This window comes from Cygnus olor, chromosome 18, assembly GCF_009769625.2.
Source record: "Cygnus olor isolate bCygOlo1 chromosome 18, bCygOlo1.pri.v2, whole genome shotgun sequence".
NCBI lineage: Eukaryota > Metazoa > Chordata > Aves > Anseriformes > Anatidae > Cygnus > Cygnus olor.
The window spans coordinates 1,794,614-1,808,333 of NC_049186.1; the positions used below are offsets into that span (position 1 = coordinate 1,794,614).

At 56.6% G+C, this 13,720-nt stretch overlaps 1 protein-coding gene across 1 annotated transcript; it reads left to right on the plus strand.

Annotated features, from left to right (window-relative positions):
- The first annotated feature begins 5,151 nt into the window (after positions 1-5,151).
- PIRT (phosphoinositide interacting regulator of transient receptor potential channels) lies at positions 5,152-13,389 on the plus strand. Its single transcript, XM_040530767.1, has 3 exons — positions 5,152-5,429; positions 5,912-6,039; positions 11,916-13,389. Exons 2-3 carry the CDS (start codon positions 6,037-6,039, stop codon positions 12,336-12,338), a joined length of 426 nt encoding a protein of 141 aa, XP_040386701.1. The 5' UTR covers positions 5,152-5,429; positions 5,912-6,036; the 3' UTR covers positions 12,339-13,389.
- Positions 13,390-13,720: the final 331 nt, after the last annotated feature.

Here is a 13,720-nt window from a genome sequence, read left to right on the forward strand (position 1 = left end):
AGGAAGAAAGTGGACTCAGGCTTGGCTTGCTGTTTTGCAGGAGATTACCACACAGATCCCCTTGGACATCCCTTTTTGTTGGCCATGGTCTCCAGAGGCACTGCAGGCCAGCACCCTTCCCAGTTATCTTCCCTTGTATCTTCTCTTCCCCCATTCTACAAGTGTTCAGGGCATGGCCCACATCAAACCACAGCACAGGAGGAATGGTAGTAGAAAAATGCCATGATACGTATTGTCTCTTCAAATCCTCAGTTGCAACTCGGGCTGAATGAAACACCCACTTACCAGCCCCTCTTGTCCCCGTGCAGCTCGAGGACCTGTCCCTTGCTGCCCCTTGCTTGGCTGCCTGCTCCCAGGGCAGCAGTCTGGGGACCCTCAGCTCTGGGTGCTGGTAAAACACAGGGTAAAGCATCTGACTAAGCTGACCACGAGCTTCCACAAACCTTCTTCTGCTGGCTTTCTGCTGTTAGTGATGAGCAGAAACATCTCCCAGAGGACCACTGAGCTGGCTCTCCCGGCCTCGATGGGGCCGTATGGAAAAATGTGCCTTTAATATTATGGGACTGAATTTTTAATTGACCTTTTAGACTTCCCACTGTAGCTTGGCTTAAAACGTTGTTTTGCTTTGTCTCACTGTTCAAGTTTAACATTTTTTCAACACCAAGATGTGATTTCTGCAGTACTATCTCCACAGCCAAAAAAGGAAAAAATGGGTCAAAACCCTCTGTGCATCTCAGGAGATCTGCACAGGGGCAGGGAAATCAGTGCCCCAGCCTTGCTGAGCACACTGCTGCATGTGCCACCGCTGGAGGGAAGGTCTCAGTTGCACCCCAGGGAGCGAGGTGATGTGCAGCTGGGACACCGGCTGCTGCTGGGCTTGCTTGGGGCCACCTTTGTCATCTCGTCTTGGGATGCACAAGCTCCATGTGCCATGAGGCAAGCACCTGGGAGAGGGATGCTGTGTCCCAGCACACTTGGGGTGGGGATGCTGGCCCAGCACAGGGCAGCCTGCACAGCAGAGCCCTGCAGAAGCAGTGCCTGCCAGCCTCAGCACAGGCTTTGATAGAGCAACTAGTGCGGAGAGGGGACGAGGGGATGGAAAAGGCTTTTTGGGGTGCAGGTTCCCCTGCCAGAGTCCCGTACTGGGCGCAGCACTCCTGAGATTCCGGGTTAGATTCAGATGCTTCTGCACAAGGATGCAGCAGCCCCATCCCAGCAGGCCGACAGCACCACCTACTGCTGCAGGGACCGGGCTCGCAGCCCCGCTCGTCCCCAGAGCTGGGATGTCGTCCTCTGCCTGGCCGGACCCTGCAGCAGCCCGTGGGAAAGTGGCCTCCCCTTGCGGGTAGAGCTGTGGGCACCCCATCTGTCACCCCAGATGGGACAGAAGAGGAACAGAGCTCCTCTCCTCTCCTCTCCTCTCCTCTCCTCTCCTCTCCTCCTCTCCTCTCCTCTCCTCTCCTCTCCTCTCCTCTCCTCTCCTCTCCTCTCCTCTCCTCTCCTCTCCTCTCCTCTCCTCTCCTCTCCTCTCCTCTCCTTTCCTTTCCTTCCTTTCCTTTCCTTTCCTTTCCTTTCCTTTCCTTTCCTTTTCCTTTCCTTTCCTTTCTCAGGCACCTGCCCAGGTCCCTGCTCTCTCCCATGGAGAAAGACCCTTGTTTTTATCCATTTAACCCAAATAAAGTGACTTTCGCAGGTCATCTGTGGCAGAGCTGGGACATGAGCAGCAATGTGCCTTCCTGCCTGTCTCCCCATCTGTCTCACAGACCCCAGGGTGGGCTTGCTGGAGCCCAGGAGCACTGCTCAGGGGCAGCTGCTGCTTTGAAGCAGGGATGTCTGGGGACAGATGCCCCCATGCCCACACACATCCCTGAGGTGAGGGCAGGAGGTTTGGTCTCCCGTCACCCACCTCCCACTCTGGTGCTATAGAAGATGTAGGTATCTGCTTTGTTCCCTATTTGCTTCCATTGTCTCCTTTGAATGCCTGCAGCTGGTTGTCCTGGATCCTTGTGAGCCCCCAGGGATGTCTGCCCTGGGCCTGAGACCCCAGCTAGAAGCCCAGGGGGTGCCGAGGTCTCCAGGAGCTCTGTGATGCCACCACATCCAAAAGCTACGTGCTTCCCCTTCCTCTTGTTGTGTTGGAATGATGTTGCTTGGAAAAGACCTTCACCGTCTGCCTCCACCACCACCTCCCTCCTTGTCGTGGGCACTGGTGGGCACTGGGCGAGGGAGGACCATGGACCCAGGGCTGGAAATGGAAGAGGCATACAGGAGCTCCGCTAGGCATGGAGCACTGGACAGGTTCTCTGCATGGATGTGGCAGGACCATGCAGCCCGACCTTTAGCAAGTGGTGGGAAGGGGATCTCCTATTCCTACACTCCAGCACAAGGTGTTTGGGCCACCTGGGAAACCACCAGTTCAGGCAGAGAACACGGAGCCTCCCTGGCGAGCTGTAAGTCTTGCGTGGAAACAGCTCAAGGGGAGATGGAAAAAGGCAGAGGCTGCCCAGGAGGCACCTGGCCAGAGGGAGGAGGAGGGCTGCAAAGAGCAAACATGGGACTGATTTTGTTCGCTGCTTGGGTGAATGCCCCTGCCCACTTTTGGGGCAGTGAGTTTGTGCCATGGAAGCCTCAGGAGCCCCGGACACATCTGCCTACTGAGAGAGATCACATCAACATGGGAAGGAGCAGAGGAGAGTGGTGGGTGCCGAGGAGCAGGAGTCTCTCCACCACCATGTCCATGGCGGTGGACGTGGCCTCTGAGGACATGCAGAGCCATCTCAGGCAGGGCGCAGAGCTCTCCATCAAGCAGCAGCACCAGCAGCAGAACAAGAGGCACGACCCGGCTGCCAGCACCACGGCTGGAAGGTGAAAGTCAAACCATGGGCTGGGAAGGGCTGGCCCGGCCTCCCAACCCAGCAGCACCCAGTCAGGCTGTATGAGGAGCTTCGTGCCACCGTGCTCACCCTGCCCTCCATGACCCAGGGGGTTCTGCTGCCTCTCTGCTCCTCCATAACCCAGATCCACACTTCCTCAGCTGCCTGGTGCTGGGTTCCATGCCCTTCCCTGGGCATCTCCTGCCCATTCGGTCTTACATCCCACCCCACACTACCCTATCCCAGCCTGTCCCACCCACCACATCTCCTTGTGCCGCTGAGCACACCAGCCCAGAGTGATGCAGGTGGCCATAAGCGTCTCTGAAACCACCTGAGCTGCCTGCGACTCCCTGGACACAGGGTCACATCACCTCCATCCCGGCCAGGGAAAGGATAACGTGCTGTGGTGGGCTTGGTCACCCCTGACCCACGCACTTGCCCTAGAAGCAAGCCTGGAGAAGGAAGGAGCCGTGCTGGCGTGGGGTGAGGTGGCTGGGGGCAAGGGGACGTGGCCAGGAGCCGAGGCGGTGCCCGTGCTTTGCCCTGCTGTCACCGCGGGGTGGTGGCACCTGGGGAGCCGCATCCCGACACCCCCGGCCCCTGCCGCCCCCTCCAGCCGAGCCGCCCGCAGCTCCTGTGCACCCGTCCACGCGTGGGGGCGGCCCCGCCGGGCTCGGGGACAGCTCGGGGACAGCCGTGGCCCCGCGGCCCCGCGAGGGGGCAGCAGGCACCCACGGAGGAGGCTGCGGCGGGGGCCAGCGGCCAGGACAGCCCACGCGGGGCCCGGCTGGGCTGCGGGATCGGGGGAACCCCCCCCGGCTCATCTGCAACCGCTGCAGCCTCAGGAGGGACAAACGTGGGGGCACCCCGCTCACCCAGCCCGAGGGACACAGCCCGGCCCTAAGGGACACCCCCGTGCCTTGGGCAAGCTGCCTTGGCATGAAGGGGGGGCTCAAAAGGCGTCTCTGCCCAGAGCCCGTGCCCAAGCCCCTGCCTGCTCTGTCCCCACGGCCTGGTCCCGGGGCAGCACGGAGCTGCCGGGGTCCGGCGGGAAGCATGGGGCAAGTCTGGGGGCAAAAGGAAAGGGGGGCCCTGATGGGAGCTGGGTGAGGCTGGGTGATCCCCGGGGGCAGCACCAGCTCCCTTCAGCCTGGGGATGGGGCAGAAGCAGCGCATGAAAGCATCCAGGTCGTGCTGGAGTGAAGCCTTTCCACCTCTGTTTTTATTTTTTTTTTACCAACTGCTACTTTAAACCAAATAATCTGCTCCCGTGGACCTCGATTAGGAAACCCAAACCCACCCAGCTCTCCCAATTACAGAGAAACGTTTTATCCCCTGACACCCTCAAGATACCTGGCTCCTCTTGCTGCTGGTTCTCAGATCAAAATGCAGTGGAGCCACCCCATTTCCCGGGGCTTGGCCCTTTTGTTCAGCTAACACACCCGCCTCCCATCAGGAGCTGAGGACAGCCCTAGCAGAGCACTGACTAGGATGCTGAGCTTGTCCCACCTCTGTCTCTCTCTGCTTCTGCCCCTGCCCCAGCCTGTGAGCCCACTGCTCCTTGTTGAAAAGGTCCAAATCTGGCCCATGCCCAACCACCCCTGGCCAAAGGTCTGCTCAGAGCCAAGCTGAGGGACCTCATCTTCACACAAACTCCCTGATTTTCCTGCCAGAGCTCCCCATGCCCCAGTGAGATGCTTTCCTACCTGCACAGTCCCTCTGGACCCTCCTCCTCCCCTTCCAGCCCCATGCGCTGCCCTGGGATGCCCTACACCCATCCCACTGCCTGCACAGAGTCTGTCCATCCCCACGACATCTCCATGACTGCTCAGCCATCCCACCCTCCTGCTCCCTGCCTGTGACCCTAGTGCAGCTCTGGGTGCTGCTACTGCACTGAGCCAACGAGCAGCCCTTGGGGTTGGCCACCGATGCTGGAGCCCAGTCCTGGCCTCCAGCAACATCTGTGTCGGTCTGGATCCCTTCCCTGCAGCAAGTACACTGATGTAAGAGGGTTTTAAAGTGTGGCTGTGGATTTGCGTTCCATCCCCCTCCTTGTAATGGGCTCAGGATGTTAATTTATAGCTAGCTGCTAATATCTTGCATCCATCAAATGTCTCAACAAGAGCCCCAAAGTGTTTTGCAGACACTGGCTACCATCCCCTGCATGGGAATTGCAGAAATCACAGCCTGGAGAGGTTTCAGGGACTTGCTGATGACCAAAGTCCAAGTCAGCAAACCCCAGCCTTGTTCTAGCCCCCAACCCACCCTGCTCCTCCTGCCACACCGCTGGATTGCCTCCAAGCCATGGCCTTTCATCAAGCCCTGCCAGGCAAGCTGCCGAGAAGTTGGCCTCGCAGGAGCCCAAGGCAGGGAAACAAAGAGTTAAACGATATCCTGATGGGCTGGTGAGCTCATCAGAGCTGGGATATGCTCATTACACTCAACAGAGCCCGATAGATAACATCCGGAGGGATGCGGAGCTGGAAGTGAGCATGGGTTAGGAGAGGAGGACTTTCAGACGCAGCCTGTCCCACCGCCGGTGGGGTGGGCAGCCACGTAAGTAGGGCGGATTTCCACGGGCTTGGTTCTGGGGGTGGTGGAAAGGGCGAGGGGATGCAGCACAGTGAGGCTGGGATCATCCTCTTGCTGAGTCCCGAAACAGGGCTTGCAGATGCTCTTCACTCATCGAGAGCCTGAGAGTGTTGGTGGGACCGTCCAAACCCTGGGCGATGCTGAAAAGCTGCTCCCAAGGGATGCTGGAGGCTGGGCCCAACCCAGCTCCACTACACCAGCAAATGGACGCTGGCTCCGGCTCAGTTTACATCCAGGATGCGGCGGGGCTCGTAGGCGGCGTGCAGTCCCCTGACACCTCGCCTTATTTCTCCAGCCCTGGCCTCAGAGCAGGGCTCGCCTCTCCACAGGGACGGTGCCCACTTGGCCAGCACCAGCCCCAGTGGGGTCGTGGGGATGGCAGGAGAGAGGACGGGGCTCTAGCACTGTGCTTTGTGCTGACACAGCTCCTTCCTCTCCCTGCGCAGAGCCGGCTCAGCCCAGCAGGATCCATCCCTCGTTACCGCTCCCTGCGTGCCCCCTGGCAGCTGGGTTCCCACCTGCGCGCTCGGGGGATGCTTGGTGCAACCGGCTGGGACCACCGAGGCACAGCATGGTGAGTGGGCGCTCGGTCCCCCCCCGGGGTCCCCTGTCCCACCCAACACCCTCCTGTCCCCTCTGCTGAGTGCTCCTCTAGGATCCCCGGCCATGGGGGTCCCGCAGTGCCCACCTTCCTCATTTTTAGGGGAACTTGGGCACACTGGCTCACTGGATATGCACCTTGCTCTGATTAACTCTGGACCTGATTGATAGCCACTCTGAATTAAATTTGGCCTGGGCAAGGCATAGCTCAACACCAAGTTTCTGCAAAGAGCATGCTCGTGCCCATCAGTCTGGCAGCCTCCTTGCCCCCCACCCCTCCATCCCACATGGGTTCCCTAACACAGCTAGTCCCTTCTCCTGGCAAACACGGACCCACGGCTGTCATCTAGGGGGGCCTGTACTGAGGGTAGAGCAGGACTTAGTGAAGAGTCGGACAGAGGTACCCCAGAGCATCAGGAAAAGCTATGCCCAAAAAACCTTTCCCAGTTTTTGTCAGTTCCCCTATGGCTTGGCTTCCTCCCACTTGTGACCCACGAGTGAGGACTTTGCTGGCCACCCACTGGGGAGGCAGGCAGGAGACCTCTTCTGGCTGAAGGACAAACGAACCCGTTGGGTCTCACCCCTAGGCTCAGCAGAGGACCTGTTGATACCATTTCCCCAAGGCAAGGGAAACCCCAGAGAGCCGTGGGACAGTGCGAGGGTCTGGGAGAGCCTCTCGGTGGGACAGCCCATGGCTTTGGTGTGGCCGTATCTGGACTTCAGATCACTGGGTCAGGGATGGGCAAGAGAAGGATGAGCACATCTGTGTTCGGGTGATTTCCATCTGACCAGAGCTACCATTCACCCAAACCCAGCAGTGGTACTGGTGACACCAGCGGTGGGGTGGGACACCTTCTTCGGGGAGGCATCCTGACAAAAGAGGAAGGCAAAATATATCCACAGAGAAACTTGGATTTCCAACAAAATTTGGCAGTTGGTTTGCAAAATCCCCTCGGCACTGCCCTGCGCACAGCAGCATCACCCCCAGCCCCAGGCAGCGCCACGCTCACCCACACCACCAGTGCTCCCGGCTCTCGCTTAGCCCTGGGATGGAGATCAGCTCCACCTGGGGGTGCCGAGAGGGCTGCCCAAGAGGACAGGCCAGATGGAGGTGGGCACCAAGCCCTGGATGAGGTGGTTCCTGTCCCAGCTGGGGAAGCTGTGGTGTTCTCGGCTGTGCGAAGTGGCAGAAGCTGGGTGCTGCAAGGAGACAAGAGGAGCATGTAGGAAGCTCCCAGAGAATCACAGCTGCCTCCCCATAGAAAAAGGAGATGGCCAGGCTGAAGATTTGGAGAAGTAAATCCGGCCCTTGTATTGCCAGGAGGGCACAAGCCCATGGACAGGAGCAGGGCCTTCAGACCGGGCTGTGTCACCAGGTATAGCGCAACTCTGGCCACATCTGCAGGTTGTTTGGGCCCCCAGAGCCTGGGGACTTTTGTGCTGGTCTCAGACTTCGAGGCATCTAAAGGATTTCTGGTCCCCATGGTTGCAGACAGACCTGACTGCTGCCCCTGTAAGAACACAGACTAGCAGGCAAATTAAATCACCTGTAATGAGATGGTTCATCAAAGCTCTTGGGTATCCATCTCAGCATTTCGTGAGGCCACCTCCTGCCTCTGGCTGTGTGAGGCTGGTGGCACTCGTTTGAGAGGGACGGATTGCCCATGAGCCCAGCATGCTCCTCCCGAGTGTATCGGTGGTCCCCAGGCAGGTCCCCATGTGGCTCCTCGCTTTGGCCACCCAGATGAGAGCTGTCACTGCTGGGCGCTGGTGGGTGCGGAGGCCCCTCCACAGATGGGTGGCCTGAGAAACGGGGGACAGAGGGCTGGGGTGCCCTGCTCAGTCACAGGCTCGCTCCCCAGCACCACCGTGAGATGCCCACAAAGTCCAGGATGTGCCCAAGCACCTCTTGCGCTGCTTTGGCACCCGGATACCTCAGCACCACCAGCAGGTGTGCTCCATCTGAGCCCCCTGCTCAAACACCGAACATCTGCACACAAAGCACTGGAAAAGCAAAAGGAGGAGAAACATCAAACGAGGTTTGTCCTTCTTTAGCTCCGCCACCAACAGCTTCCCAAGGCTTCAGAGGCAGCAGCACAGCACCAGACATGATATCTGATACGTGCTCTGGAGGCATTTTCAAGCCAGCAACTGGTCATCTGCTGATGCTCTCCTTACAACAATAATTATTAAAAATGTGGGGGAAACCTGATAGCATTATGCTGCCTGGCTGCTCAGTACAAGCATTGCATCTTCAAGTATGAGCACATCTGTGATGAATTAGGGATGGAGCATGGGCAGAGCAGGAGCTGAAATCACATTAGCTCTCCCAAGAGCTGCAGACACATGCAGAGCTGGTAACAAATTCTCAGCTACTTGCAGGGAGTGAAATCCTTCCCTAGCTAACGGGGGGGAAATGTATAGAGCCTCATGCAAAAGCACAAACAGAAATATGAAGCAGAGTACCTAAATTAGAGGAAAAAGACCAAATGTGGAGAAAAGTGTAATCAAAAAATCACTCTCTGCTGGGAAGTGCTAGAAAAACAATCAGCATCTGGGAATTGTGGTGAGAGGAATGGTTACACCAGAAAATAAAAGGGAAAAATCCACTCTAGTGCAAATGCAAGACAGGAAGGAAGAAGATGGTTTTTGCAGGAGCCCAACATTAACACTCTGCAAAGCGGAGAGGAAGGCTCTCTGCAGAGCTCAGTGTAGAGGCAGAGGCAGGGCAGCAGCACAGGGGCAAGCAGGGAGCAGGGTGCCTGGAAGCTGGGCAGGGCAGGCTGCATTAGGCTGCTGAGATAAGAGACATGGGCACCGCTCCAGGGGAGAGAGCAAATTTCCAGCTACAAAGCCAAATTAAAATTGTACTGTGCCTTGATCATAAAGCCTCTCCACGATAGATGCTAGAAGAAAGACAAGAAATGCCATGGCTGCCTAGGACGAAATTGTCAAGAAGAGCCTTGCCAAAGCTCAGCTTTGAATTAGAAAAGCAAGGAGGCTGGTGCACAGGCTGTGCACTCCAGCCGAACAGTTACATAGGATCTGGGCACGTCTCTGCAGAACTGCAGCTGGGGATGTTTTCGGAGGGCTGGGCTGACTCCTGGGCATGTTTTGGTCCATGCAGAACCTGCCTTGCTTTGTCCCCAGGACACTGCAGGAAGATGTGCCCCATTGCTCTCAGTATTTTTGTCTTGGGACCCTGTGGCAGCTTAGACACTCAGCTTATAGGAGTGTGAAGTGAGCTGCATCACAGAAGCTGACAGAGGAGCATATCACAGAATCATCTAGGTTGGAAGAGACCTCCAGGATCACGTAGTCCAACCTCTGACCTAACACTAACAAGTCCTCCACTAAACCATATCACTAAGTTCAACATCTAAACATCTCTTAAAGACCTCCAGGGATGGTGACTCAACCACTTCCCTGGGCAGCCCTTTCCAATGCCTAACAACCCTTTCGGTAAAGAAGTTCTTCCTAATATCCAACCTAAACCTCCCCTGGCGCACTTTAGCCCATTCCCCCTCGTCCTGTCACCAGGCACGTGGGAGAATAAACCAAGCCCTACCTCACTACAGCCTCCTTTAAGGCACCTATAGAGAGTGATAAGGTCGCCCCTGAGCCTCCTCTTCTCTAGGCTGAACAATCCCAGCTCCCTCAGCCGCTCCTCGTGCATGTTGTATCTAACATGGTAGTAACTATCAAAATGACATCTATGATAAGACTTTGCACCAGCTTGCAGACAGGATCAGCAGCTCAAAAGGAGGAGAAGTGGGGAAACCAGGGCTTGCTACTGTGGCCAGACTCATCAAGTGCTTGGTCACCCCTGATGGAGCACTGTAGCTGATGTATCAGGGTGTGTGTCTTCTGCTGTGCCCCTGCCGCTCCTGGTTCAATAGAGAAGGGGGAAAGCTGCAGGTGGGAGGGATGCAAACAGTGCCCACTGTGAATGTCTTGTTTGTTTATTTGTTTGTTGGCCCAAGTTGGGCAAACCTGAAATAGCACAAAATGCATTGGTACCACCAGGGCTGCATTTCTGCAACAGTGCTCCAGTGTTTTGGCAGGGGGATAAACTGACAAATTGCATCAGAATAAACCAGAAACCTGGGCAGGTGACTTGGGTGAAAGAACAAGGGAGGTGCTGGCTGGCACCCAGCCACTGGTATCCCTAGGTGGGCACTGGGCCCAGCATGGCCCAAGTAGGGATGGATTTCCTTACGACTGTGCCTCTGGAGCAGCTTTGCAGCTCCGTGCAGCTGCAGTGACGAGGTGCAAGCCCTGGCATTGCTCAGCAGCAGCAGGAAATGAGCTGGAGGCACCGGGCTCTGTGCTCATCTCCTCTACACCTCGCTGCAGCCAAAGCAGGACGCAAACCCAGGCCGGCGTCACCCATGTTGTGCATCTTCTTGTGAGCTGTCTGACGGGCAGGCAAACACCCAGCCTGCTGTGCCAAACAAGGGCCTGAGCAGGGTTTTAGATGAGCTGCTCTGGATCAGTGCCAGGCTCAAAGCTCGCATGGTGCCCAGGAAGAGCTGAGCTTGGTGGGTTCATCCCTGCAGGGCTGCTCAGCAGTGTGCAGGGTCCCGCAGGCCGCGAGAACTCCCCAGCCAGCTTCATGCCCTGTTTTCCTCTGCAGAGCCCCGAGGAAATGGTGGTTAACATAATGCACAGCATTTCCAATTTACCATAATGGTTTCTGTGTGCTAAAGGCATGCTGTTTCTGGGAAAATGCATTTCCTCCTTGAGTAGGTGAAAAAACAATGCAGAGGCAGGGCCCCTGAGGCAGCCACATCTCTGACCCCACCACCGCAAAGCGCAGCATTTCAGTGCGAGCTGTGAGCCCTCTCAGAGCTGGGAAAATACGTACTGTGTGATGGGGGCTTCCCTGCCTCCCTTCCTGGGCACTTAGCAAGGAAATGCTCCTGTGCCGAGGGCACAGGGCTGACAGGTCCGAGCTGGATGTGGCAGTGAGGAGCAGCCAACTCCAGGGGTCTAAAGCAGGAGCTCAACCCCCAGGAAGGTGCCTCCAGGTCTCCGCTGCGTGGTCCCGATGTGGTGCACCCCTGCCTCAGTTTCTCCACCTGCAAAGGGAAGAGATCATGGAATCACAGGGTGGTTTTGGTTGGAAGGGACCTTAAAAATCACCTAATTCCAAACCCCTGGCATGTTCAGGGACACCTCCAACCAGACCAGGTTGCCCAAAGCCCCATCCAATCTGAATTTGAACACCTCCAGGGATCTGGCATCCACAGCTTCTCTGGGCAGCCTGTGCCACAGCACATTTTTCATGGTGAAAAATTTCTTCCTTATTCCTTGTCCAAATCTGCCCTCTTTCAAGTTTAAAATTATTTCCCCTTGTCCTGCCACTACAGGCCCTGGTAAAAAGCCCTTCTCTGTCTTTTCTGTAAGTCCTCTTTATACATTGAAAAGGTGCAATAAGGTCTCCCCAGAGCCTCCTCTCCTCAAGATGACCATGCCACAAGGCGCTGAAGTGTAAGTGGGGATCTGGGAGGGAAAACAGTTCTAGGGATACCATCATCCCACCACTGTGTCTCTGTGGGAGCTGGAAGCTGGGGAACGGACATAATCTGTCCTGGGGTCCATGGGTGGGCAGTAGGACTCCTGCAGGTACCCTCAGTCCAGCCTATCTGCAGGACTCAGTTGCCTATTCCTCATTTTCACTGCTCAGATAGGTGTGGTGCTCTCCTCCCCCTGCAGCAACTCCCAAAGTGTTCTCCACTTTCATTTGACTTGGCCAGAGGCCATGCTACTGATTAACAACTTGATGGAAAGCACTCAGTCCATCCTCCAGCAGTAGTCCTGCACTGCTCTTTCTTCTTTCCCTCTCAGGTCTCCTCCTCTGACCCTGTCACCATGGAAAATCCCCCCAAGAGCCCTGATGGGAGCGAGAAGTCCCCTCAGTCCAAGGAGCTGCTGACCAGCAACACGGCCAGCACCCTCTGCATCAGCTCCCGGAGCGAGTCTGTCTGGACCAGCGCGTCCCGGAGCAAGTGGGAAATATACCACAAGCCCGTCATTGTCGTGTCTGTCGGAGCAGCCGTCTTCCTCTTCGGGACGGTCATCACCAGCCTGTCTTGCATCCAAATCAAGAACAAAAACGTTTACAAAATGTGTGGCCCGGCTTTTCTGTCCATGGGACTGATGCTCCTTGTTTGTGGCCTAGTCTGGATCCCCATCATCCGGAAGAAGCAGAAGCAGAGACAGAAGTCACAGTTTCTGCAGAGCCTCAAGTCCTTCTTCTTCAACCGCTGAGGGCAGCCCATGGCCTTCCCAGGAAGGCTCCCTCCCCTCCACCCTCCTCCGCTGATTAGCCATCAAAAGAAACGTGCTTTTGTACCCTCCTAGAGGAAATTACCCCAGACAGTCTCTTCCCTACAGGCAGAACACACTGTACCAGTGCCCGGTGTGTAAGCGAACTTTGCATTTCACCCAAGGAATCCCAAAAAGAGGAGAGCGGGACGTTGCGGCCTAGCCTGGCATGGCAGGTTGGAGCGCTCTGCATCCTGCACAGCAGCCGAGCACCACCATGCGTGGGGAAAGCAGCGCTCCTTGGAGCATGGCCGGTGCCCAGCTGCTCCGGCAGGGCACCTGGGTTGAGAGGAACCAGCCGGCCCCGCCGCGGGAGCGAAGCCTGGTGTGAGCGCTGCTGCCTGCAGTCGGCACTCCGCACCTACACAATGGCGGGCCCATGGCCGCCCACCCAGAGCCAAGGAGAGGGACAGCGGGACAACGCGCTGCCACACCGCTTTGTATCAGAGGAGGCCACCAGAATGGACAATGCACGTCACCAGAGCAGAGCAGATGTGATGTCCATGGCCTGCAGTTCCCACCTGTGGCTCTATTATGACAGCTGGCCAAGACACGGCTGTAACTAGAGCTCACTTCTGGCTCGGGGTGTGGTGTTCACAAGTATTTATTCCTCTACAGGGTCAAGGTGAGGAGCAACACCACAAGCAGAATTTTTTAGCTCCCCTTGGCAGAAGGTGTTTAAGCAAGGCTGTTCCCCCAGGCCTGCAGGGCCTAAGTTGTTTTGCAGCTTCTCTCCAGTCGCGCTGATGTTCTCTGCCAGAGCCACCCAAAAACTGAGCCTTGGCCCTTCCATGAGCCCAGAACTGGACTACAAGCAAGCAAGCAAGTTCTTTGTCTCCACCACTTTGTATTTCTGCCTTAATAAATGTGTGCTCTGAGGCAATTCACCAAGGAAAGCAACGATCCTTTCTGCATGGTTTTTGCTTTAATTTCATATTTTCAGCAGGCCTTAAAAGAGAAGTTTGAAGTGCTAATTCTCAGTCTGAAGAACTGGTCTCTTTCTGGACAGCAAAACCTGGGTTGACATAAATGGGTCTACAACATCAACCAGCTCCTAACTCTGGACAGGAATCTGCTTTTTCCAAAGAGCTGATCCATCCTGGATCCCGCAGCAGCCCCCATCAGGTCTGCACCTCTGGCCAGGCCCCCAGCTCAGCAAGCTAAGGCTCGGGTGCCCTGACTCCCGTGGTGGGGTGAGGACTCAGCACCCCCAGGGGTGGGCAGGACATGGCTTGGTGCTGACCAGAAGCAGAAGAGAAACACAGCAGAGGAGACCCCACCGAGGTCCTCTTTGCAGTCTGCATCTCCACCGTAAAGCTGAGGCA